Genomic DNA, 27,884 nt, shown 5'->3' with positions numbered 1-27,884 from the left:
AGTCTTTTGTCTTTATGTATTGAAGTCCACACAGTTGCACTACACTTGGAAATAAACATGAAGCCAAGAGCTATGATACATTTCTCGCAATCAGAGCAGACAGGCATTCTACACCAACTAATATCCAAACAGCTTTCCAGGTATCTAAGTAGAACACGCTCCAGTACTCCTATGAAGTATCTATCTAAGAATACCAGGCAATTACTCAACAGAACGTTTAAAAATGATTACATGAATTTTCTTCGATAAAGATAAATGTTCCAGCTTACTTTTTTCTGCTAGTTTTACCTTTATGAGGATATTTAGGTTTTTCTGCTTTACATAAACTGGCTTGCACAGATGAAAACGTCTCTCTCTCTCCTGGGTCCTTTTGAGCCTAAGAAAACGTAAAAAGTGTCAAATGTGACAAATAACAGGAAAACTGTTACCACAAAATATGTTGTTAAAATCAACCAAACATTAAGGGTCGTCTTCCAAAGTAGAGGAACAATACAATAAATTTTCATTCATTTATACACAAAATTTCTGGGGCAAATGAAACATGTTTTAGTACTTTTAATTTTACAGATGAGGAAACAGATGAAAGGGTATAAAAAAATACATCTATAAAAAATTATGCCAGTTGTTCCCCACTTGTGAGTCTGAAAATGAAAGCCTTGTTTCTGCTGGTTTCATCTCCAGTCTCAAATTGTTAGCATTATGCAGTTAAAAACTAAAATCTAAACCCAAAAGACTAAATTAAAAACAATCTAAAGATCAAAAGAAAAATAAAGAGTATTTTCTCAAGAGAAAAAAATGTCCATTCTCTTCACTGCTCCTTCAAAACTCTCCATTTTACAAAGAGGTCACAAACTGGGGTGCATGACACAGCATATTTTTTAAATAATTCTAATTTAAATGCCTTTAGATGAAGTAAGGCATTTCAAATGACAGAGTTCCCACCATACCCTATTGTGTTATACCTGCCTGCTGTAAAATCTTTTAGTCAGGTATTGATAATGACAATATTAACAGAATGTGATTCAACAGAAATAAGGCTAATTATTTGGAGATCAAGTGCTTAAAGAAAAAAATCTTGATGCTTTTAGAGAGTCCCAAAAATACACTCATTATTATTTGAGACTGTCCTAATACAGATCTTAAAGTTAGCTAACTAGAAACAGCAAAATTATGTTTTTAAGAAGACAGTAATTAATATTAAAGTTATTAAACTTTAGATTCATTGGAATCTTTATAAATGTTATTCTCTGAACAAGTACATGAGAATCCCTTTGTGACAGACAGTAAGTAAAAGTTACAACTTGTTGTTTTGTGAAGAAGGGTTTTGGTTGGCTTTGGCTCTATCAACCTTCCTTTAGGAAGAAGAAGTTTCTCAATAAGCTTCTCCAAAAACATTTTTATAAATGAAAATAATTTAGCTTCTCTCTAGCAGAGTTATTCATGGTTATATCTCCAGAGCCTAGACTACACAGGTCTGAAAGGGCACACTGATCTGTACTGTATATTCAGAGTGCAAACAGCCTGGTAAAACACCACCTTTTTGGTCTTGGGTTCTTCATCCAACAAGGCTAATGTTCTGGCAAACTCTTCATCTTCATGCAGTTGTCTCTCTAGCTGTAAAAAGTGTCAACACAGTGAGCTGCTTTTTTTCTTTTTGTAAATGAAAAGTTTTAAAATGTGTGGTTCATGATACTTAAAAGAAACTGGAAAAACATTTCCCAGAAAGTAACTAGGACATTTTTTCACTTAATAGCTGAGTATCACAAGTTTGTTTCGTGAAGCCAAATTAGACTGCAGAACATATATTTCTAGTTTTGCAGGCCTGATAGATAAATTGAACATAAAGTTCCAAGTCTTTAGCTTTTTCTTAATGGTCCCAATGCAACACTTACAGATCTCTCATCTCTATTTATTTTAAACTCTAAAAAGAGTTCAGGAGAGAATCACTATCCTAACAGAAAAACAATAGCCATGTGGGGGACGTGGGGGGCACACAAAGAAATGAATCTATAAACCAAGAAAATTATATACCTTCTTTGCACACACAGTAAGATACATACTAATGCAACTATCACTAATATCATCAAACTTCTATTTTCAATTACTAATTCAAATGTATCTGTTCTGATATTTTTTTTAATTGAAGTACAGTAGACTTAATAGTATATTAGTTTCAGGGGTACAACACAGTAGTAATTTATCTGTCCTGACTTTTGAAAATTTAAGTCATTATATCAGAAGTTTTCCTAAAATGCTAATGTAACACGCAGACATTCACCTCGCTGTTATTTCCAAATATTTTTACTTTCAGTAAAATGGAGCTCTTCCAGAAGAGAACGTGTGGAAGTAGAATGTATTTCTCATTATATATGAGAAACAGGACCCAAACAGGATTCTGAAAGGATGTGATAGAAATGGGAAAACAGAGGATTGTGATACAAACTGCCACACCTGGTTTGGAAAGGACAGGGTAAGCCTCCAGTATTTCAGACAGATAAGAAGTCAGGTCCCTAAAAAAATCACTTCATGATTTTACCTAGGCCATCTGTCCTACCCTGAGTCATGTGGATATCTGTATGTAGTTTATAAAATTCAGTGTCGTCAATAAGATGGAAAAAGATTTTGAAAACACAAACTATAAACTGCCAAATTAATAAAACGTGAACAGTCAGTATTACTATTTCAGAAGACTAGAATACTGTTCTCTCAAAACAATTGTTATCAAGAGCCTCTTCTTTGTATAAGTATAGCTGATTCACTTTGCTATAAAGCAGAAACTAACACACTATTGTAAAGCAATTATACTCCAATAAAGATGTTTTAAAAAAAAAAAGAGCCTCTTCTTTGCCAAGCACTAAGATGAACACTGATGTCACAATAGTTGAGACATAAACAGCCCTGGTAGGTAGAGTTTAAAGTCTACAGACAGGAAGACAGTGAAATAGCAATTTAAGAAGACACAAATAAACATTAATAGTAGCTACAGGGCATACAGAAGGGATTTCTAACATAGTTTAGGGAATATGAGAAAGTGGCACTTAAGCTAATAAACAGGAAGGAGGTTCAAAGAGCAGGTACCAAGGTCTAAAGTCTCTGACAGAGACAACACTCCCCCTTGAAATACCTTCTTCACTTGGCTTACATAAAATACCAAGCTTTCCTTATTGTCCTACTTCACTAGCCACTTTCTTTAAATCTCCTCTGCTGGATCATTCTTCTCTTCCTGACCTCTCATTGTTAACAGTGCCCCAGAGCTCAATCCTGAGACTTCTTTTCTGTTTACATTCTCTCCCCGTGATCTCATCTAGTTACATTGGTTTTAATACCATTCAAATGTTAATGATCCCAAATAAACATCTTCAGTTTAGACCTCTCCCCTGAGCTCCAGATTCTTCTACCCAACTACCCACTCTGCATATCCATTTGGAAGCCTATTCGGCATCTCAAACTTATGTGCGAAACAGAATTCTTGATTTTCCTGTACCAGTGTTCCAGTCTTAATAAATGATATCACCAGGGCTTAGCTGGTGGCGCAGTGGTTGAGAGTCCGCCTGCCGATGTGGGGGACGCGGGTTCGTGTCCCGGTCCGGGAGGATCCCACATGCCGCAGAGCGGCTGGGCCCGTGAGCCATGGCCGCTGAGCCTGCATGTCCGGAGCCTGTGCTCCGCAACGGGAGAGGCCACAGCAGTGAGAGGCCCGCGTACCGCAAAAAAAAAAAAAAAAAAAAAAAAAGTGATATCACCATTCACCCAGCTGCTCAAGCCAAAAAACATGGAGTCACCTTTAAATCTTCTATTTCCCTCATACCTTACGTCCAGTCTATCTGCAACAACTTGAAGGTTGCACCTTCAAAGCATATACAGATGATGACCACTTCTCACTACCTCTTCCGTTACCCCCATCCTGGTACAAGCCAACATCTTCTCTCACCTCCCCTACCCTAACAGTCTCCAAAATGATCTGCTTTTGTTCTTGCCCACCGTGGTTTCTTTAGCTTCACAGCAGCCAGAATAATTTTCTTTTAAGAGCCATCAAAAGTCATGTCATTTCTCTATTCAATACTCCAATGGCTTCTCATCTCACAGAGACTAAAATCCAAACTCCTTACCATCTCAAGTCCTTCTGGTAGGTACCAAAGACCAGTCATGACATAACAGGATTTGCTGCTGGCCATTTCTTCCAAACTCATTAAACTCAAACATTTCTACCTCAGGATGCTTACACCTGCTATTCTCTATGTTTAGAGGAAAGCTTCCTCCAGGTAGAAGGAAGCCCCATGGCTCACCATTATCATGAATTATGTGCCCCAATGTCACTTCCTCAGAGGGGTTTTCCTAACCCCTGTATTTCAAATAGAACACTCATAACCCCACTGATCACACCAAACATCTATTCCTTTACTTTTCCTCGTGGCATTTATAATGATCTGACTTTTTTTTTTTAATTTCAGTATCCTTAACACCTAGAAGTGTGCCACGCACTCAGTAAGTGCTCGATAAACACTTACTGAATGAATATAACAGGTTCACTACAAAGGGCACTCTGAACTGAAGATAGATTTAGAGATCACCAGCATATGCATAGTACTTAAAGCCAGAGGAGTAGATGAGATTGCCCAGAGGGGAAAGAGAAGAGATATGACCAAGTTAAATTATTTTAACTATTCTAAAGGAGGCTTCCATTCAAAGAAATCTAATAATAGATCTTTAGTTATCCCCTGCTCTCATCATTTATCTTTTATATAAACTTAGATTTTCATATAGTATTAGATTTTAACTTATTTTACACATAACTCTTACAATGAGGCTCAACCCAAAATGAAACTAGAACTATCTTAATTGCCTGCCTGGGTAGACTAAATAGCAAGTGACAACATCAAGGTGCTAATGAAATCTAAAGAAAATGCTAATACCTCTGCATCTTCATCAAGTTGCAATTGCTTGGCGATGGCTTCATCATTTAATCTGGAATCATCTGCATTTTGTGAAGGCTATATTTCAAGGAAAATCAAGCAAGATCAGCATAAACCTTAAGTTCAAAGTAAGGTGCTTTTTCTTAACTATAGCTAAATAAATACACCAATGAGAGATAAATGTACCAGTTATGAAACAGACTCAATGCACACCAGCCAAAAAATTATGTTCATGGCTACTCCGTGACCACATCCAATTTCTTAACAAGCAAATATGCTACAGACAGATGATTCTCACTTAATTCTATTGAAATGCTCACAAGAGGTACCCAAAAAAAACCCTAGAGACTAATGTCTTCGCTTCAGAAGTAGTCCAGAACATTGGCACACCAACACATGAGAAAGATTACACTGTCTAATGGAGGTACTAATGAAATCAACACACACACTGCTCGGCAGGCTTCCACGCAGGGAACTACTTTCACTAACTTATCTGTATTTGTTTCCTAAATGTCCAGGAAAAGATGAATCCAACATCAGCCAAAATAGAGTAGGTCACAAGTATAGCATAGGGAGGCTCTATTCTAAGTTATGTGTTCATGACCTCATTTGGGAACAATTATATTGTCTGAGGTCAAGGGTAAAATGAGTTTGCATTCTGAGTATTTAAATTCTAAGAATCACAATTTATTCTTATGATTTAAATGATCTTTTCTCACTTTCAAATATTAAAAACTTAAATGTGTGATATTCTAACTTGGTCGTCCTCCAACATAATAGCAATTACATTTTACCCATAATCATAGGAAAATTATTTTCATCAATAAAATGCTGGTCTATTCATAAAATCCAATTTCACCTCTTATTAATAACTGAACGGGTACAAATCCTGAACATTCTTGCTTGCCTGTAGAACACTCACCTCTTTTCTTTTGCTTGCCACCATCTTCTTAGCCGATCTTTGGACACTTGCAGTTCCAAAATAATCAAGCACTGATGTGGGGGTAAGCTTCATTGGTGACAAAGGCTTATTCTTAGTGTTTAGTGTCTTAGTGTTTTCTTCATTCTTTTTCATGTTTGATGCTCCAAGATAACTATTTGGAGATCCTCCATTCTCTTTTGATTTAGAGGCTGCCTTCTTACACACAAAGTCATCTTCTTCATCTTAAATGAAATATGACCAAATATGGCTTGATAAAATATCAATTCTAATTACAAAAGCAACCACTTCCACCAACTTTATAAAAAATATACAAGTGCTATGGGATGCTAATGATTTTCTTTTCTTCCTATCTCCTAAATTCAACAGTTATCCTCACATTTACCAGTGCCAGGTCTGTAATACACCATCTCCCCCAATTACTACCCAGAGTACACAAACGTGTATATTTACTCATGTATTCAACAAATAATTACTGAGCATCTATTATGTGTTAGGCACTGAGGATAGAGCAGCGAATAAAAAAGACAAAATCCCTGCCATCATGGAGCTTGGAACCTAGAAGAGGAAACAGATACAGAAATAAATAAACATATACTGTCAAGTTATAAGTGCTATGAAGAAAAGAAAGACAGGGGCTTCCCTGGTGGCGCAGTGGTTGAGAGTCCACCTGCCGATGCAGGGGACATGGGTTCGTGCCCCGGTCTGGGAAGATCCCACATGCCACAGAGCGGCTGGGCCCGTGAGCCATGGCCGCTGAGCCTGCGCGTCCAGAGCCTGTGCTCCGCAACGGGAGAGGCCACATCAGTGAGAGGCCTGTGTACCACAAAAAAAAAAAAAAAAAAGTCTTTCTAAGCATTCATGACAATGCATAGATAATTAAAGACCCCAAAAATGCACCTCAAAAGGGCCTCAGTAAACTTTTTTGTTTGATTCAGTGATTCACAAGATAAAAATCTTTTTACTTTGGCCTAATAACAAAAGAAATCCAATAAAAAGAAAAATCTAAAAGGCAGCCGTGAATACTAGGTCAGGTCACTGTGGGGGAGGGAGGGTTCACTTTATAAGTTTGGTGTTCAAGGCCACACATGAATGGGTCTTACCTCCTCTCAAGTACTCATTCAACTACTAGTGTTTGCTAAGGGTCATACGTGCCAAGCACTGTGCTGTTCCTAGGTGCTGCCATCGCAAACAAAAAAGTATCCAAGATATGTAAAAATCAAAAAGGGTTTAGCCTTACTCTCTAATTATTATATTTATATTAAAATTAAACTATAAACTTTACAAAGCATAAATAACTTACAGGTTTCCGAGTACTAAATGTAAAAAGTAATCCACTATTTAAAGCAAGAGCAGAGTAGACACCTCTGAGGATGTCCATACAGTTCACTATAAGCCTACTTTCCCTAAGGACTTACACCCCACTCCACCCTCCAAGGGCCTCCAATAACCACAGATATATTTATTAGATGGTTCCATATTCCTTGCCATCACAAACTGGACCAGGAGTGAGCACCTGAACAAGGTGGGGTGAATCTTACCCTTGATCAGTTTGCTGAACTAATGTGTTTAAACTAAGGTGCTAAAGGTTTATTTTTGCATTCAATGACATTCAGCAATGGCCTTCTAATAAATTCCATTTTGCTTACAACAAGCTAGGTTTTCTTCTTAACCTGCAACCAAAGATTTTAGTTAAAGCATACTTGTTTTCTTATCTTCAACTATAGCCAATCTACCTTCAAGATTAAATTAAAAATTCATTCATCAATCTTTCTAAGCACATCCAAGGCTTGATGCACGTACCAGAGTTCAATCCATGTATTGACAAGAGTCAACAGACTAAGTTTAGTCACTCATATATCTGTTCTTCCTACATGACGAGTCCTTCTCTGCCTCTGCCATCTGCTTCAGATGGTTCTGCAAAGGCTAGTGACATTATCCCCATTCCACTTAGGTACCATAGCCATGCAAATCACTCATAACAGTCCTAGTAACCACTGCGAATATAATCTGAAACTCCTTCCCTCTTCTCTAAGATAACAACATAATGAATTGTTATATTACTGAAATCCAATTTTTTATAATTTAAGGTTTGTCTATTTTAAATCCCTAGACACAGTTAAGCTGTAGATAACCAAACCAGTAGCATTCAACAACAAACTATTCTACCTTAGCAGTCAAAACAAATTATATGAAATGCCCTTAAAAGAAGATTCAAAACAAAATTAACATTGCTGGGACTTCCCTGGTGGCGCACTGGTTAAGAATCCTCCTGCCAATGTAGGGGACACAGGTTCAATTCCTGGTCCGGGAAGATCCCACATGCCACGGAGCTACTAAGTCTGTGCACTACAACTACTAAGCCTGCGCTCTAGAGCCCGCGAGCCACAACTACTGAAGCCCGCACACCTAGAGCTCGTGCTCCACAACAAGAGAAGCCACTGCAACGAGAAGCCCACACACTGCAATGAAGAGTAGCCCCCGCTCGCCACGAACAGAGAAAGCCCACGTGCAGCAACGAAGACCCAATGGAGCCAAAAATAAATAAATAAATTTATTTATTTTAACAAATAATAATAACATTGCTGATATCCTGGCTTTAATAAAAATAAAATAAGAAAGCTACAAAACTGGAACCTCCTAAGTATAGATATCCAATATATCTCCTTAGGCAGTAAGTGCAAAGTTAAAAGCATATCTAGTGTATACAAGACAAGACTTTCAATCTTATCGAGAGCTTATTAAATTTTATAATTTTTACTTGGTTTGTTTTGAATTCAACAACTGTACTTCTGGGAAGAAAGGATTTCCTTAATGGAGAAAGGACAAAATTAAATTGTATCTGCAAAATGACAGTCTTCTACTAGTTTCTCCCTCACTTTAAAAATGCCCAAAGCAGTAACATGTGTACAAGCAGTATGACAGAAAATCCCAGAACTGAATGGACCAAGTCAACCACTATGTTTTTCTGTTATAGTTCTTCCCCTACACTCAAGAATTTCCTTAGTATATAAAATATTGTAACTGTCCTTAAGCAATTAACTCAAACTAGATCAATCACTGATATCTGGTATAGACTCAGAAAGGGAAACAATGGTATTGTAGATATTTGCAATCCCTAGCTTAACGCTTTCTCCAGCAATCTCATAAATATTCACAGGTAACAGATGAGCATGAAATCTAGTGAGATCAAGAATTTCTAAGACCATCAGATTAAAAAGACTGTTGGCAAGGGTGTAGGGAAATGGGACCTTTACATACGCAATAGGCAACAGTATTTTTAAATAGTAAATTTTAAAAAATCTTTATGGGGGGGCAATCTTGCAACATGTATCAAAACCTCTCATATGCATACCCATTAGTTGGACCCAGCCATTCCACTTCTTTTTTTAATTTTTTTAAATTTTGGCCGCACCGGGTCTTAGTTGCTGCATGCAGGATCTTCATGGCGGCACACGGGATCTTTAGTTGCAGCATGCATGTGGCATCTAGTTCCTTGACCAGGGATCCAACCCGGGCCCCCTGCATTGGAAGCACAGTCTTACCCACTGGACCACCAGGAAAGTCCCAGCAATTCCACTTCTAACTAACTAGTCTAAAAACAAAACAGGGGGTCTTCCCTGGTGGCGCAGTGGTTAGGAATCCACCTGCCAATGCAGGGCCACGGGTTCGAGCCCTGGTCCAGGAAGATGCAGCGGGGCAACTAAGCCTGTGCGCCACAACTAACGAGCCTGCACTCTAGACCCCACGAGCCACAACTACTGAAGCCCACGGGCTTAGAGCCAGGGCTCTGCAAAAAGAGAAGCCACCGCAGTGAGAAGCCCGCGCACCGCAACGAAGACCCAACGCAGCCAAAAATAAATAAGTTAAATAAATAAAATTTAAAATAAATAAATAAAAACAGGGACTTCCATGGTGGTCCAGTGGGTAAGACCCCGCGCTTCCACTGCAGGGGGCACAGGTTCGATCCCTGGTCTGGGAACGAAGATCCCACATGCTGCACACCGAGGCCAAAAAAAAAACAAAACAAATGAACACGTACACAAAGACATATGTACAAAAATGCTTATCATGGCATTTGTCCATTCAAAAGTATGGAGGGCTTCCCTGGTGGCGCAGTGGTTGAGAGTCCGCCTGCCAATGCAGGGGACACGGGTTCGTGCCCTGGTCCGGGAAGATCCCACATGCCGCGGAGCGGCTGGGCCTGTGAGCCATGGCCACTGAGCCTGCGCGTCCGGAGCCTGTGCTCTGCAACAGGAGAGGCCACAACAGTGAGAGGCCCACGTACCGCAAAAAACAAAACAAAAAAGAAGTATGGAGAACAGACTGCAAGAGGGCAAGAAAAGATGAAGGAAAAATTAAGGGACTAATACAGTTTAGGCAAAAAAGACAGCCTCAACTATGACAGTTGCACCAAAGATAGAGATAAGTGAACACTGTTTATAAAGTGAGAAAACAAATAACCTGAATACCTACTATTATGTTCAACCATGTAATGAATTATGCAGCAACAGAAAATTATAATGCATATCCATATTTACTGACATCAATATATTCATGTGTATTAAATGATAAAAGAGATATTACAAGATGTTTAGTGATATATCTAAATCTACCCATCTATATATTTATAGATATGCTTTTAAATTCATGTTCAAAGATCTGAAAAGAATAAAATGTTATCAACTTTTATCTCTGGATAGGGGATTGTGGGTGATTTTTCATTTCTTTCATCGTATCTTTTTTATCTGTATATTACACTTCTCTTTCTTTTTAACCTACATCTAATATTTTACAACAAATTGACTATCTCCTAGAAACTCTCCGTCCCCTTGGCTTTCTGAGACAAAAGAGGTTTGGCTTTAGCTTCTCCCTCCTCTCCATTTTTCTTTGCTTACTTCTTTCATTATTTATTAGCATCTCTACTTATTCTGTCACTAGCTTCAGGGACTTCATGGTATCTTTTTATCTAATTTATGATATAATTAGTTTATAATAGTTATCATTATTGAGCATTAAACTCCATGCCAGGTACTCTACCACATTCTTTATAATGCATTATCTTTAGTCAACTAGTTCTCTTATTCCATACATGGATTCCATTTTCCACATTCCTGGCAAACGCAGACTGGGCTTAAATACTTTCAAAATGGAGCAGAGTAATTCAACGTGACCTCCTCTTTCTTTGGTGAACAGCACTACTGTATTCTTTAGAAAAGTTCTTCCCTACATTAAGCCAAAACACTTCCCTGTGAATTCCACCTATTTTCCCTAATTAATCTTTTTTCCCATTCAGTGTTTGAAGACTGCCTTCGTTCTCTTCTTTAGCTCCTCTTCCCTACAAATGGTAAAGTTTCAAACCACTCACTTGGGTTATTGGAAAGATTAGATTTTTAAAAATCAAAGTGCCCAGTATAGTACCTCGCCATGTTATAATAAACATTCAATAAACAATAAAGCAGTATTCTCTGGTGAAAACAATACTGAACCAGAAGTCCAGAAAACTAAAATGCTAACCTGACTTCGGCTTTCTATTGTTATTTTTTTAATTATCTGGGATTCGTTGTCCTCTGCAAAATGTTGGATCAGACAAACTCTTTTAAGATTTTCCCTTCTATAATTGTGAAAAATCTGTGGATAGTCACATAGATTTTGTAGCTACTATACTCAATACTGATGAGAATGTGATAAGTCTGTACTAATATAAACACTAACTATGAACGTGTAAACTACTGGGTTAGCCAAAACAGTTTGTTTGGGTTCTTCCATAACATCTTACGAAAAACCCGAACGAACTTTTTGGTCAACCCAACAGTATGACTTTTCTAGAAAGCAATTTGGCAAAATATATCTAGAACCTTAAAGAAGTTCATAACCTTTAGCATAGTAATTCTTAGAGATAATGAGAGGTGCTGACAAACATTTATATACAAATATATTCATCACACTACTAAAAACATTAAAAACGTAGGCAACAAAAATAATTAAAACTGGAAGGGCTATATACATTGTGATCTAGTCATACAATGAATTCATGCTGTCATAAAAAATTAAGCCCAAATTTCAAAGCTCAAAAAAAAATTATGAAAACAGTAAAAATAAGCTGGCAAAAAACCAAAAATGCATCACTTTGTTCTTTAGGTTAGCCTTAAACATCACTCCTAAAAGAGAGCTTCTTTCCATAGCCTTCTCTACTAGAGATCTTTTTACAATGGGTTTAAAGTTAACAATGTCTTCAAGCTACAGATCCCAAAAATATACTACATCTAAACACAGACATAACTTTATAAACATTTTCATAAATACTGAGTAAAAATGTAAGTTTCAAGAAAAAATATGGAAATATTCTACATGAAATTTCAAGTATGTTTTCACTGTACTAAGCAAAAATTATATACAAGGTGCTTTGTTCTCTACTAACCACAAAATAAATGGTTCTCCAAGTCCCCTTGGAAAGCAGGAGCAATTCTAGTGAAATACAGTTATGCAAAAAGGAAAAAAAAATATTGACTTGCTTGATTTAATGCTTATTTAGTGCCCTGTGATTTGTGAACTTCTCCACAGTCCTTATAGTTACATGGACCTGTAACTATAAGGCTGTGACCATCCTTATGTAAAATAAATATTTTACGATTCTACACAGTGTGTAGACATGAAACACCCCAAATAAAGTTATGGTTGTTTTTCTTTTTTAACATTTGTTCTTGTTTCCTAATGAGCCTAAATTTGTTCTGCCTTGTCAGAAGCCAAAGGCAAAACTGTGTTCTCTTCTTCACATTAACTTAAAATAATGATAAATAGATCTAAGTCAAATTTCTGTGACCTAGTTGAAAATCATGGGCAACGGAACACTTAGAACCTCCCCCCAGGATATCTGACTCCTTATAAAAACACCATTTATTTTTATTTATATACAACATAACCTCAAATGTGGTAAGAATCACCACGTAAACTAGCATTATCCAACATACAGCAGAGGAATTGCCTGGAAGAGAAGATTGCTTTGCCACTCTGAGTTAGATACATTCATTTATTTAAAAGGATAACAAATGAAAGAGCAAGAAAATAATGTGCAGGTCTCTAAAAAAATCTAATTCTGAAGTTCCTACTGCTGAGAGTTTGGGATTCTAATTTTTTTCCCTCAGTGTGAAATACACAGAAACCAAATTAATGGAGACCATCCTAGAGAATCTGGTTACAGAGATTAAAAATAATTTATTTTGCAACAAGTCAAAAACTAAAAAGGGAATCTGAGTCTTTAGAGCCTTTTTCTACTAACTTCCTTTTCAATACTTCCTTGAGTCAAAAATCCAAACTGTCATTTTGGTGTGGACATAGAGAAAGGTTCATATGCATATTCCAAGTCTTCAATAAATATTTGTTAATTAAGTGGTTGGAAAAGAAACTACACATATCATCTTTGCACCGCTTATGGGGTGTGAGAATCGGACATTCTGGGGTGAATCACTGAATGATTTATGTGGTGAATCAGATATATTTCAGTATAATGAAATAAAACTGAAACTACTCATCCTTAATCAAGAAATTTAGAGATATCATGATTCTTTACTAATAAATCCTCTTAGAATCAAATGGAGTCAGTTATATTTTAAGAATAAAATTACTTAATAATTCGTGAGGTCTAGTGAGGTAGCTAAGTAATGATATTTATCATTAAGAGAAAAAAGTACTGGCTTGTGCTGTGATGTTATCTACCACATAGAGTCCTCCCCAGAGCAGGAAGAACAGTCCATGGAAAGTCACAGCTGGTTTCAATTACTAAGAAAACAATGCAGGAGAAGAAAGTGGAACATTTTACTACTTACTCACCTCCTTCCTCCATCTCCACTGCATCTCACAGGAAAAGAAAAAGGAGGTTCAGGGTTAGGGGAGGGAGGGCTTAGACAACTAGCCACAGGTACATTATCCAGAGCTTCTTACAACTCTAAAGCATGAAACCGGCAACAGAAGGAAAACTCGACTGACCGGAAGAGTTAAGGGAGTGGTTCAGCAATGCGATTCACCACTTCCATTCACATTCCACTTCCCCGCACATGAGAGGACATAACAATGCTGGTTTCTATGCTAAGACCAAGTATAAATCACCTGTATACTGTTTCATTAGTGCTTAATGACATTTTCATAACATAATTCTACTTCCTTAGCATTCTCGAATACAATCCTGTATCTCTCATACTTTCACAAGTACCTGACAACAAAATATGTGTCACCAGAAAACAACAGTCTGTTCATTTTCAAAGATGTTTCAGACACTCAATAATCATTCCAGATACTCTAGTGCTTCATTATTCACTATGTCCTTTTCAGTTCTCCTTCTTCATATGCCACTGAATTTTTTTTCAGGTCTCATAATATGCACTACTGAAAGGGGACTGAAGAGCAAACTAGGGAAAAAAGACTACAAGAAAGCACCTAGCTCTTATAATGATGCTTCAGTCAAAATGAATTTGGGAATGAACTTGCTAAAGGATATCAGTGACCTTGAATCATCATATAAAATGGAAGAAGTCTCTAAAGATTAAAGAGGAGAAGTGGAGTCCTAATTGTCGAAAAGAGAAAGGCAGATCCCCAACTACAGAAATATAGAAGGAGAAAGGTTTGGTTACAGTTCTACACAACAATATCAAGAGCAGGGCAAAAAGAGAGTATTTACAGATAGCCAACAGTCACATGAAAAGATGCTCAACATGGCTATTAGAGAAATGCAAATCAAAACTACAATGAGATATCACCTCACACCAGTTAGAATGGCCATCATTAAAAAGTCAACAAATAACAAATTCTGAAGAGGGGGTGGAGAAAAGGGAACCCTTCTACACTATTGGTGGGAATGTAAGTTGGTGCAACCACTATGGAAAACAGCATGGAGGTTCCTCAGAAAACTAAAAATAGAACTACCGTATGAACCAGCAATCCCACTTCTGGGCATATATCTGACAAAACTATAATTCAAAAAGATACATGCACCCCAGTGTTCACAGCAGCACTATTCACAACAGCCAAGACATGGAAACAAACTAAATGTCCATCGACAGATGAATGGATAAAGATGTGGTACATATACACAATGGAATACTACTCAGCCATAAAAAAGAATGAAATAATGCCATTTGCAGCAACATGGATGCAACTAGAGATTATCATACTAACTGAAGTAAGTCAGAAAGAGAAAGACGAATACCATATGATACCACTTATATGTGGAATCTAAAATGACACAAATGAACTCATCTACAAAACAGAAACAGACTCACAGACATAGAGAACAGACTTGCTGTTGCCAAGGGGGAGGGGGGTGAGGGAGGGATGGAGCGGGAGTTTGGGGTTAGCAGATGCAAACTATTATATATAGAATAGATAAACAACAAGGTCCTACTGTATAGCACAGTAAGCTATATTCAGTATCCTGTGATAAACCATAATGGAAAAGAATATGAAAAAGAATGTACATATATGTATAACTGAATTACTTTGCTGTATAGCAGAAATTAACACATTATAAATCAACTATACTTCAATAAAAAATTAAAATAAAAAACAAACAAAAACCAAAAAGAGAGTATTTAACAGAAGCAGACAGAGATTCACTGAGATTAAACTATGCTGGCCTGAGCCATCATTTATTCTTTAGGACTAGCAGATGAGATGAATATTAGAAACAGGGATGTCTGGACTGTAACAAAGCATCTACCAAATTGTCTTCCGATAGGCTACGGCAGGGTTTTTAACCTCTGCATTATTGACATCTTGAGCCAAATAATTGTTGTAGGGGGCTCTCTGGTGCACTGTAGGATGTGTAGTAGCAACTCTGGCCTCTACCAACTAGATGCCGCAGCATCCGCCAGTTGTGATGACCAAAAATAGCACTCCAGATATGCCAGATTTTTTGCTGCAAGGCAAAATCACCCTTGATTAAGAAGCACTGATTTATGGCAAGATGGAGAAATACAAGATACGTAACAGTGGTTTCTGAGATTCATAACTAATTGCAAAGCTCTTCAGAAGAAACTGAAAAGCTGTATCCAGGATGCTGATATTCGATCATGTCAATTTTGAAAAAGGTTTCTTTACATGTCCCTTAATACTAAACAGTTTCACTAATGATTCAGAAAGAAATATACGGATAGGTTTATCAAATCTGTAGAAGATATGAAATCAGATGATATAAAAAATAAGTGGATGAGGGGCATCCAAAGAACTACAGGATTCTTTCACACTGAAGCTTTGTGCAACCTTAGATTGAAAATTGATTCGTTAAGAGTAAGTTTTCTTAAAGCAAGTCAGCTCTGATATAAGGTAGTTTTGAAGATCAAATGAGACAGATAGGAAATATAAGCCATATAATAAATAATGTTATTCCATTCCATGAAGTCAGTATAAAAGTGTTTTGAAAAAAATTTATAATAGTATACAAGACAAAATTTATGTTGACATTATTAAGGTCGAATTCTCCCTGCCTTTCACATGGACACAGAGGTTTCAAGTAAAGTAAGAGATTCCTAAACAGATGATACTGTAATTAAGAAAATACAAGGTACGATACAATACTAGGTAGTATTAATCTGGTGTAAGTAAATCTGTGAAAGTTTATAAATTGAATTTTTTAAAGTAGATTTTCCTCTTTCTATAAAGTTAGAAAGTAGTGAATAATGCACATGAAATAGCACTACTGATTTCCAAACTTCACATTATTCTCCTTTCTAGTATACACAATACCTAAATCTCCATGTTAAATCCTACCAAAACCTTTGATGTTTATCTCAAATTTCTCTCTCTCCCAGGAAATGTTTCCTGAACTTCCAAAATAAAAGTTACCTCTCTCATGCCCAAATATCCTTGGAAGATATTTTTATCACTGTTAATTCTTTCCTTGTATTATAATTTTTATGTAAAAGGCTTATCTCCCCAGTAGAATTTAAGCCCTTGAAGACAGGGCTGAACTTTATTCTCTTATCTATTTCATAGATTGTCCAGTATGCTGTTGGGCACAAACAGTGAACAATCGCGTTTGTTAAATAAATAAATGAGAATTTAATATTGTTAAATGAAAATATTCAAATGTAAAATTAAAAAAAAAAAGATGACAGAATCAGAATACAAAACCCTGGAAGTTAACAAGATAAAAACGTAAGAGTTTCAGAAAAAAATTTTCAGAAAAAAAATTTAATAAGGATAAACATAAAGTCCCTTTTCTGGACCTGAGAAGCACAAAGTGGAACCCCCTTCTATTCTTCATAATATAGATGAATAAACTACACCCTTAAAACAAATGCCACTTAACCTCAAGAAATTCTATTCTCTTTTAAGTGATAATATTCTTCATTGTGAATTGTCCACTTATTGATGGCTAAATATGTTCTATTACAATGAAGCATAAACAAGTATGTTCACATCAATAATCCAATATCCAAAATAAGAGTATGAGAAAAATTAAATGCATACCATTAAAATTCACTATGCAGAAGTTTAAAAGAATGAGATAGGAATCTTTCTGTATTGAAAGAGAGAGAGGCTGAGGGGTGGGGAGGGAGGGAGGGGAGAAAAGGAGAGAAGGAAGGAGGAAGGGAAGGAGACATTAAGTTATGAAAAAGCAAGCTGCAGAAATGTTACAAGATGCCACTCTCAAATACGTGTATATATGTAAATATACATGTGTGTATATATATATTTTTTAAATTTATATAGCTATGTAGGGCAAAAGGGATGGATGAAGGAATGGAACATTTTTTATCTGAATGTTTCTTTTTCAGTGAGAATGTGTTACTTAGGAAATTCTGAATAATATTAATCTAAATACTCATCCTCAAAAATCTAAACTTAGTTTCTTTTATAGTCTTATAAAAACTATAAATATTAATAGTATTATTAATTTTTTAATATTGATTTTAAATCCATATTAATTTTTGCACAAGTATAATGAAAGAAATATAATACACAGTTCTTAGGTTTCCTCTCACTTCAAGGAAATTCTCTGTCTCAGCCACACTGGGTTTCCCTGAAAATATCTAAGAGAAGTTCTCTATCCTATACAGAAATCTATTCTTATTTATCTGGTACACAAAGCTGTATGTCACTAAAAATTAGCACACACATTCCCCAATAATATTCTCTGCTGCTATTTTCCCGAGTCACAAGTCACTGATATTACATGGTAACCTGGAGAACAGCACATTCCCAATTTTTTCCCACTTAATGTCCCCAAAATAATTATAACTTCAAGAACACTATCAGCCTATGGAATTATATGCTCAATAAAAATTACCGGTCATAACAACCCACAGAATGGGAGAAAATATTTGTAAATGAAGCAACGAACAAGGGATTAATCTCCAAAATATACAAACAGCTCCTGTTTGGACTTTTTTTAATACAATATAGAAAAAAAAACACAGCTCAATCAGAACATTGGCAGAAGATCTAAATAGACATTTCTCCAAAGAAGACATAAAGAGGGCCAAAAATCACATGAAAAGATGCTCAACATCACTAATTACTAGAGAAACGCAAATCAAAACAACAATGAGGTACCACCTCACACCAGTCAGAATAGCCATCATTAAAAAGTCTATAGGGCTTCCCTGGTGGCGCAGTGGTTGAGAGTCCGCCTGCCGACACAGGGGACACGGGTTCGTGCCCCGGTCTGGGAAGACCCCACATGCCACGGAGCGGCTGGGCCCGTGAGCCATGGCCGCTGAGCCTGCGCGTCCGGAGCCTGTGCTCCGCAACAGGAGGGGCCACAGCAGTGAGAGGCCTGCGTACCGCAAAAAAAAAAAAAAAAAAAAAAAAAAAGTCTACAAATAACAAATGCTGAAGAGGGGGTAGAGAGATGGAGAAAGTGTGGAGAAAAGGAAACCCTCCTACACTGTTGGTGGGAATGTAAACTGGTACAACCATTATGGAGAACAGTAAGGAGGTTCCTTAAAAAATTACATATAAAACTACCATATTATCTGGCAATCCCACTCCTGGGCATATATCTGGAGAAAACCATAATTTGAAAAGATGCATGCACCCCAATGTTCATTGCACCATTATTTACAATAGCCAAGACATGGAAGCAACCTAAATGTCCACTGACAGAGGAGTGGATAAAAAGACGTGGTACATATATATGATGGAATACTACGCAGCCATAAAAAAGAATGAAATAATGCCATTTGCCACAACACGGATGGACCCAGGGATTGTCATACTAAGTGAAGTAAATCAGACAAAGACAAATATCACATGATATTGCTTATATGTGGAATCCAAAAAAATGGTACAGATGAACTTATTTACAAAACAGAAAAAGAGTCACAGATGTAGAAAACAAACTTATGGTTACCCAGGGGGGAAGTGGGGAGGGAATAAATTGGGAGATTGGGATTGACATGTACACACTACTATGTATAAAAGAGATAACTAATAAGGACCTACTGTATAGCACAGGGAACTAGACTCAATATTCTGTTATGACCTGTATGGGAAAAGAATCTAAAAATGAGTGGAGACATATATATATGCGCATATATTCACTTTGCTGTACACGTGAAACTAACACAACATTGTAAATCAACTATACACCAATAAAAACTTTTTTTAAATTACCCGTCATAAACAATTCTCAAGATTGGGAAAAGCCCCACCATTTTCAACCAAACACAAGCAGCCCCTGATGAAACCGCATAATAAAAGGTCACCTGTGTCAAACAAAACTCAAGGTCTCTCACTTCATTAAACAACTAAAAGTAAACATATTTACCCAGTACAACAAGTATTTGGATTTTTACCAACCTACAAGAACATTTTACTACAGTCAATGGTTAGCTATGAAGATATGTATAAGCAATTTTTTTCCTTTTCCTGTAATATGAGAAATTAATGTAGTTAAAGTACTTTAAAAATCAGTAAGGGACTTCCCTGGCAGTCCAGTGGTTAAGACTTTGCCTTCCAATGCAGGGGGGTGCAGGTTCGATCCCTGGTCGGGGAGCTAAGATCTCACATGCCTTGCGCTCAAAAAACCAAAACATAAAACCGAAGCAATACTGTAACAAATCCAACAAAGACTTTAAAAATAGTCCGCATCAAAAAAAATCTTTAAAAAAATCAATACATAATAGAAGACAAATTTAATCAAACAAAGTGATGATGAAAAGTGTGTCATGGAGCTAAATGATAAGCCTAATAAAGATCTGTATAACAACATAGCCTAAAGAACTGTGTAATAGTACAACCAAAGGCACCTGAAGTAGGTTAAGTAGGTTATTTTCTTTTCTTTTTTAACTTTTTAAATTAATTTTTACTGGAGTATAGTTGCTTAGTAGATTATTTTCTAAAGTTAGGTTATTTCCAAGACTTCCTTGGTGGTCCAGTGGGTAAGACTCTGCACTCCCAACACAGGGGGCCCAGGTTCGATCCCTAGTCGGGGAACTAGATTCCACATGCATGCCACAACTAAGAAGTCCACAGGCCACAACTAAGAGCCCACATGGAGCAACTAAGACCCAGTACACCCAAAGTAAATAAATAAATAAATATTTTAAAATAAATAAATAAAGTAAGGTTATTTCCTAAGTATGTTTCTCATTGTTTATAAAGCACTGTGCAACAGGAATAAAATGCAAGCCACCTTTTTAAAAAGGAAAAAGAAACAGATGAAATTAATTTTAATAATATATTTCACTTATCCTAACATATTCAGATTATTATTTAAACATGTAATCAATGCTAAAAAATTATTAATAAGATAATTTATCCTTTTTTTTTGTAGTAAGTCTTTGAAATCTATACTTCACAAGTAAAACATTCTGAATTTGGGCTAATCATATTTCAAGTGCTCAACAGCCACATGTAGTAGTTCCCATACTGGACAAAGAACATCTATAACATAAGTGGGCCAAATACAATTTCTAAATTTCTAAAGCACAGTTATATAATCAAAAAAAGCCCTAAGTATCTAAGCAAAAGCAAATGTCTTTAGCATAATCTTAAAGGCAGATGTAGGTGTACGATCAGGTCAAAATATAATAATAACAGTTAATACTTACTGAGCATTTCAGTAATGTGACAGACACTATTTTAATTGCTTTTCAAGCATTATCTCATTTGATCAAGCACAAAGGCCTCTGATGTAGGTACTAGTAATACCCCATTTTACAAACAAGGAAACTAAGACACAGGGAAAGGTAAATGAAGGTTTAACCCAGGCAGGAGGTTTTACTCAAGAGCTCATGTTCTTAAACACTACGCATGCTATGCTGTAAGGAAAAAAAACAGTTGGTTTATAAAAGATAAAATATGGAATAGTAAAGAAAATTGTTTCTTTTGGAATTAACAGGTTTTTAAAACTGAATCATCTCATATAATCCTTTTCCACAAGAAGCTCCAAACTCCAAAAAAAAAAAAGTACAATTTTATTACCACAAATATTTTATTTAACCTTATACTGATAAATTGTTGTTGTGGGTTTTTTTTTTTTTTTTTTGGCCACGTGGCATGTGGGATCTTAGTTCCCCTTACCAAGGATCGAACCCATGCCCCCAGAATTGGAAGCATGAAGTCTTAACCACTGGACCTCCAGGCAAGTCCCAATATACTGATAAATATTTATTTCTACAATATGAATACTTATTCATAACCAGCATTGAAATTTTGTATGTAGTTTTAGCTTTAAAAAAAAGAATAAAAGAATTATTTTATGGTCAAGAAATTTCTAGTTAGTTTATTAATTTCAAGAAGCTGCACTTTTCTTTTTGTGAAACTCATTATATTTCTGATTTTATTATGCTAATTTTATTGCAGACTTCTTTTTAACCGTCTCATTCTCTTTTATGATGGGAAGGAAAAGGGCTTTTCTCCCATTCACCTATCATTCCAAGGCATAAAAAAGTATGAGAAGATAAAACAGGCAAAAAAACAGCTAACTTCTTTCCTGTATCTCAAATCCAGGAAAAAGCAGAATACTATGTAATACTGAACATCATATGAGATAGATATACTGTACCCCAAGAATTTTTGCTAAGACAAGATGACAACATTCACTTTCACATGTACATACCCTTGGCAGGGTGATATAAATACTGTCTAATGGTCATAAAAATTTCAGATAAGATGATAGTTAGTTATCTTTTCAGAAAATAACATTCGAAAATACCTGGTCTGAAATAAACAGTCCCATGTTAAAGAAAACCTGTGATCAGAGCTTAAATTGTTTGACCCTTCTGTGTACCTAAAATCACAAGATAACGATAGCCTTGATCCGCAGTTGAAGGCCATCGCTGTCTGCACACTAACTTTGACGTTTTCAGGGTGTCACTGGAAAGCTTGATCACACCACCTTCAGTTACATAATAAACCTATCACCATACTGGTTTTAGTATCCCTCCCACATATTCAAAACTTGACAAAGGTGGCCAGATGTGAGAGGGAGCCTTTTAATGGAAGAGCTCATTTGCACAACGTGCCTGAACAGATATTTAGCAACAGAACAGAAAGGTTCAAGAGTCAATCTGCCACAGGCCATAATGAAGAAATTTATCTCTGCTTCCAGAAAATATGTTCATGTCACTTAGATTTTCTCTTTGGTCATTTGAACAACTTTATCAAATATGTAAATGTTTCAGAGAGCCTACAAAGCTTCATCTGTGGGCTTCTTTCATTTTTATTTTTTCCTTTTGACAGCCTGTTATTTATGTTTCAGGCACTGGGTCTGGCCCTTTCATATGCATCATCCCATTTTTTCCCAACTAGCCTATTCAGTTAGTGTTTCTACTTTACAGAAAGGGAGACAGACTCACTGCCCTTTAGCCCAGTCACACAGCTGTTAGATGGGAACTAAGGATGTACCCTCCAGGCAGGGCTTCTGACCTTCCAGTCTCAGCTTCCTTCTACAACTCAAGGACTTCTTTCCTGTTTCATTCCCTACTTACTGACCAATTTATCTACCATGAGTACCTTCATACTCTCAAGTAACAGCCCATACATGAAAGCAAATTCCAATAACATTAAAACATTAAAGGTGGGGATTCCCTGGTGGCTCAGTGGTTAAGAATCGGCAGGGGACACAGGTTTGAGCCCTGGTCCGGGAAGATCCCACATGCTGCGGAGCAACTAAGCCTGTGCGCCACAACTACTGAGCCTTTGCTCTAGAGCCCGCGAGCCAAAACTATTGAGCCCACGCCCCACAACTACTGACGCTGCGCGCCTAGAGCCCGTGCTTCGCAACAAGAGAAGCAACTGCAATGAGAAGCCAGCGTACCGCAACAAGAGTAGCCCCCGCTCGCTGCAACTAGAGAAAGCCCGCATGCAGCAGCAAAGACCCAACGCAGTCAAAAATAAATAAATAAAATAAAAAATTTTTAATTATATTAAAAAAACCATTAAAGGTTAATTGTATGGTATGTGAATTATATCTCAATAAAGCTGATGTTAAAAAATAAAAAAATTTTACATGTAAGCATGCTAATAACATCAGCTCTCTAATTATCCTAATAGTAAACCATAGATAGCATGGCTGAATGAAGCCCATAGGTAATCCAAAAACCTAACCTATAACTCATCCCCAAAATGTTTATAGATCAGTCCCTAACTATTGCTAACTTTTAAGACTCTCATTACTTCACTCGTAGATTACCATAAATGCCTCAGCCTCCCCAATTATGATTTTTCTATTCTCCTTCCACCTTAAATACTCGCAATCACTCTTAAATACTAGCAATCACTCTTAAATACTATTTTCATCATTCTATATCTGTTCAAAAACTTTAATGGTTCCCTTTTCCCTGCTATGTGGAATTCCTCTGCCTAGCTTTCAAGATCTTCCCTAAACTGGCTTCATCACCTCTCATTATTCCTCATCATGTGGGCAAGCAATCTCTTCAGTGTCCTGCGAATACATCAAGCCTTGTGCTGGATGCTGTGCTTTAAATAATCCCATCTTATTAACCACACATGTTCTTTCCCTCCATCATGGGCTCATCCATCAAGGGTTAGATCAAATCTTACCCTCTCCATGAAGCCCTCTCCCTGACTATTGTATATTGCAGCCTCAGGCAATTCCTATAGTACTTAGGAGGCTTTAATCATCTTTGTATCCCAGCACCTAGTATCTAGGACAGAAAAGACAATCAATAAATGTCTGTTGAATGTAAGTTGTAACATGCTGTGTCAAAATAATTGTGGTTTTTACCCTGTCTCTTCAAACCAGGTGTATTCACTTCACTAGCAATACAAGTAGCAGAGTGCTAAAAATAATGGTGTCAGAGGTTTTCCTTAAGATGAACAAACTAATGAGGTATCAGATGCTCTCATGGCCCCTTTAAGCAATTTCTATATAGGAACTGATAAAACAGGTTCTGTGAATTTGAAGATGGTCTCCTCTAGGAGTTAACAATGCTAAAATCTAAATGACTTTATAATGAACCCATCTAAGTGTTTTTTCCTAAGATGACAATATAATTCAGGGTTCCTCACCATAAAAGAATACTATCTATGAAACAATTATTTATACTATGATATCTTAAGATTAGTGTACATTTATAAATGTCTTATTTTCTGACCACTCAAAACAGCTCAAATAAATATAAATACAATAACAATCATTTTTTTTTAAAGCCAATGCTAAAATCTTTTGTGTCACCAGAGAATATAAGGAATTTAGGTCACATCTGTGCTAGATTATAAAGCACAAATATGAATAGTCATTATATACTTAGATTGTTATGACTTTAACACCCAAGATAAAAAAACTTACATTAAAAAGTTTTAAAACAACCCAATAATATTTGAATATATGATTCAAGACAGAGCTTCAACATATATGCTTCAATATACAGCACTTTAAAAAAATTCTAAGAACCAATTCCCCTGTAATTGGCCCTTAACTCACAGAAAATGCCAAAGATAATTACAACCTTCCCCTGGTAAATATAATTCAACAAACCAAAAAAAGGCAACAGAAATTCAGTTCAAAGTGAAGGAGGTACATTTAGATACCAACGAGAAGCTCAAGAACATAACACACACTGCGCTTTTTTCTAAAACAATAAACATATTCGGTACCCTTACCTGTTTCTGAAATGTATGTAACAGGATCCTGGTGTCGAATTTTAGCAGGTTTAGAAGACAGTGGCAATTTTTCTGGTCGCTTTTTGGAGTTTTTTACCTGCACTGTCTCCTCTGATTCTGAATCTAAATGAGAGGAAAATTAAAACTTTGAAAAGAAATAGTATAATATAGTGTGTTTTTAAAGTGGGTTTTTTTGTTTTGTTTGTTTTTTGGCTGTGCCATCCATCTTTCAGGATCTTAGTTCTCCGACCAGGGATCAAACCTGGGCCCACAGCAGTAAAAGCACCAAGTCCTAACCACTGGACCACCACGGAATTCCCTTAAAGCGGTTATTATTAACCAATTCCTCAAGACCCTTTTCAAGACAAATCTCTTTTATAAATTCTCATAGGTTGCCTTCTATCCAGTGTTAAGCCTTTGTATTACTTTTCTGTTGCTGCTGTGACAAATCACCACAAACTTAGTGGCTTAAAACAACACAAATGGGGAATTCGCCGGTGGTCCGGTGGTTAGGACTCCGTGCTTCCACTGCAGGGGTCACGGGTTCTATCCCTGGTCAGGGAACTAAGATCTCGCATGCCGCATGAAGCAGCCAAAAAAAACAACAAACCAACACAAATGTATTATCTCACTGTTCTGGAGGTTGGAAATCCAATTTGGGTCTCACTGGGCTAAAATCAAGCATCAGGATGGCTGTGATCCTTTCTGGATACTATAGGGAAGAATCCATTTCCTCACCTTTCTAGTTTCTAGTGACTGCTAGCATTCCTTAGCTCATGGCCCCCACTTCCTCCATCTTCAAAGCCTGCAACATTAGGCAAAGTCCTTCTCATGCTGCCATCTCTCTAATTCTCTAACCTTCTTCCATAGTCAATCTCTCTCTAAATCTCTTCTTCTGCCTTCCTCTTCTTTGTGACCACATTGGGCCCATCCAGATAATCTCCCTACTTTAAGGTCATCTGATTATCAACCTTAATGTCACCTACAATTTTAATTCCCTTTTGCCACGTAACCTAACATATACACAGGTTCTAGTAACTAGGGTGTGGACATCTTTGGGGGCCATTATTCTGTCTACCACAATCTAATCACCCAGAGCACTTAAATATAAATCAAGACAAAGTATAAATACCTAGTATACGTCTGGTACACAATAGAGGAGTTTCAGAAACTTTAGTGTCCTTCCTCTTCCTCTCACCATGCATTTTTAAATCCTGTCTCATATTGTTCTAAAATGTATCAAACAATTAAATTTCCACTCTCCCAAAAGATGGAAACTCCTGAGAAATGGTGATATGTACTTATTTCAAATTCTTTACAATTCTATACAGCAGTAAAAGACTCACGATAAACACTCAAGTACTTTTAGAAAATGAGTCAGAATCTTTGCTACCACTGTCAAAATCCTAACAATCTATAAATGCTTCCTTAGGTTACATTTCTAACTTTAAGAATTCATACCAAATAGATCTTCTCCAAAAAAAGCAAAACCTAAAACTTCCTGAGTTCTACTATTATTTTAACATATCATAAAAGGCATGCATAAAAGTGTATGTTCCCTATCTTAAAAGGATAGTTGATCCTTGAACATGGGTTTGAATTGCACATGTCTACTTATACACAGATTTTTTTCAATAAATACATTGGAAAAGCTTTTGGAGATTTGCAACAATTTGAAAAAAGAGACAAACCACGTAGCCTAGAAATATCGAAAAAGTTAATTAAAAAGTATGTTATGAATGCATAAAATATATGTAGATACTAGTCTATCCCTACATAGGTATAAGGTGATCTTTAATATAAAATTAATGTGTTAGTTTTCTGTTTTGTAACTTTGCTTTCAAAGAATCACATTACTATACAGTATGCCTCTCTATAACTGGAGAAACTGCATATCAGCCTATCTATCATCACAGGTGAGTTTTTTTTAATGTAACAATGTTTCCAATACTGTATTATGAATATGACTGTAATACTGTATGCCAAAATTTTATAACAGATTCATTCATTAGTGCATAGGCTAGGCTATCATGAAGCAATTGTATCAACAACACTAGGCTACCATAAAGCAATCATACTGCTGCTTCTTCATTATTAATGTATGAATCGTTGTATCTGTAAATAAATACGAACTTCCTTTTCACATTATCTTTTCATTTTTGATGTCTAGCATTAGTAATACATATAACATCTACAGTCTTTTGTATCATATTAGACAATGTTGATGTAGGTACTAAGAGATGATTCATCTTGTAAACAGATGACATAAACTTATGGTATCAAAAACACAGTACAGTACTATAAAGGTATTTTCTCTGCCTTAAGATTCTCTTAATAACACTTTCTTTTCTCTAGCTTACTTATTGTAAGAATATAGTAAAAATATATATATAACATACAAAATATGTATTAATTGACTTTTTATGTTATTGACAAGGCTTCTGATCAGCAGTAGGCCATTAGTACTTAAGTTTTGCAGGGAGTCAAGTTATATGCAGATTTTCAACTACAAGGGGGGTTGAAGCCCCAACCCTTGCATTATTCAAGGGTCAACTGTATATTCAAAGTTTTTAAATTGTGTTTGTTCCTTTTTAACTGCAACAAAAAAGGACCAGATCAAAAGCACAAAAATTATATTTTAGATCTTTGTTTCTAAAGCAACATTTTATGGCACTATTTTTCAAATTCAGTTTCTAAGAACCTCAGCTGAAAGAGAAGTTAATATGAATATTTAAAAAAATAAACATACCATATTCAAAGTAAGTTTCAGACATGCTGTATATACTATCTCCCCTCCCGAACAAAACTTTAATATATTAACATATTTCGGCTCTGATAAATTCTGTAGTGTAATAAAGTTGTTTTCAACTTTACTAGAACATAGAACCCTCTTCTCACAGCACCTGTTAACATCATAGAGAGCTGTGTGTCTCAGAACATCAGTCTGGAAAACACTGTTCTAA

The 27,884-nt window shown here is 36.3% G+C and overlaps 1 protein-coding gene across 7 annotated transcripts in view; it reads right to left on the bottom strand.

The window, feature by feature from the left end:
- RFC1 (replication factor C subunit 1) overlaps positions 1-27,884 on the bottom strand; it is an 81,765-nt gene that overhangs the window by 32,571 nt on the left and 21,310 nt on the right. For 3 of the 7 annotated variants that reach the window (XM_060148320.1, XM_060148323.1, XM_060148321.1), the window contains exons 4-8: positions 24,922-25,044; positions 5,836-6,077; positions 4,914-4,991; positions 1,537-1,614; positions 289-376 (exon numbers count right to left, since the gene is read on the bottom strand). In XM_060148320.1, the coding sequence (XP_060004303.1) occupies positions 289-376; positions 1,537-1,614; positions 4,914-4,991; positions 5,836-6,077; positions 24,922-25,044 (609 nt within the window). Of the gene's footprint in view, positions 1-269; positions 377-1,536; positions 1,615-4,913; positions 4,992-5,835; positions 6,078-24,921; positions 25,045-27,884 lie in introns of those variants that run through there. The other 4 variants (XM_060148322.1, XM_060148326.1, XM_060148324.1 and 1 more) reach the window with 3 other exon arrangements.

Source organism: Lagenorhynchus albirostris, chromosome 4 (assembly GCF_949774975.1).
Source record: "Lagenorhynchus albirostris chromosome 4, mLagAlb1.1, whole genome shotgun sequence".
NCBI classification, from domain to species: domain Eukaryota; kingdom Metazoa; phylum Chordata; class Mammalia; order Artiodactyla; family Delphinidae; genus Lagenorhynchus; species Lagenorhynchus albirostris.
This window is presented reverse-complemented; position numbering and strand designations above follow the sequence as displayed.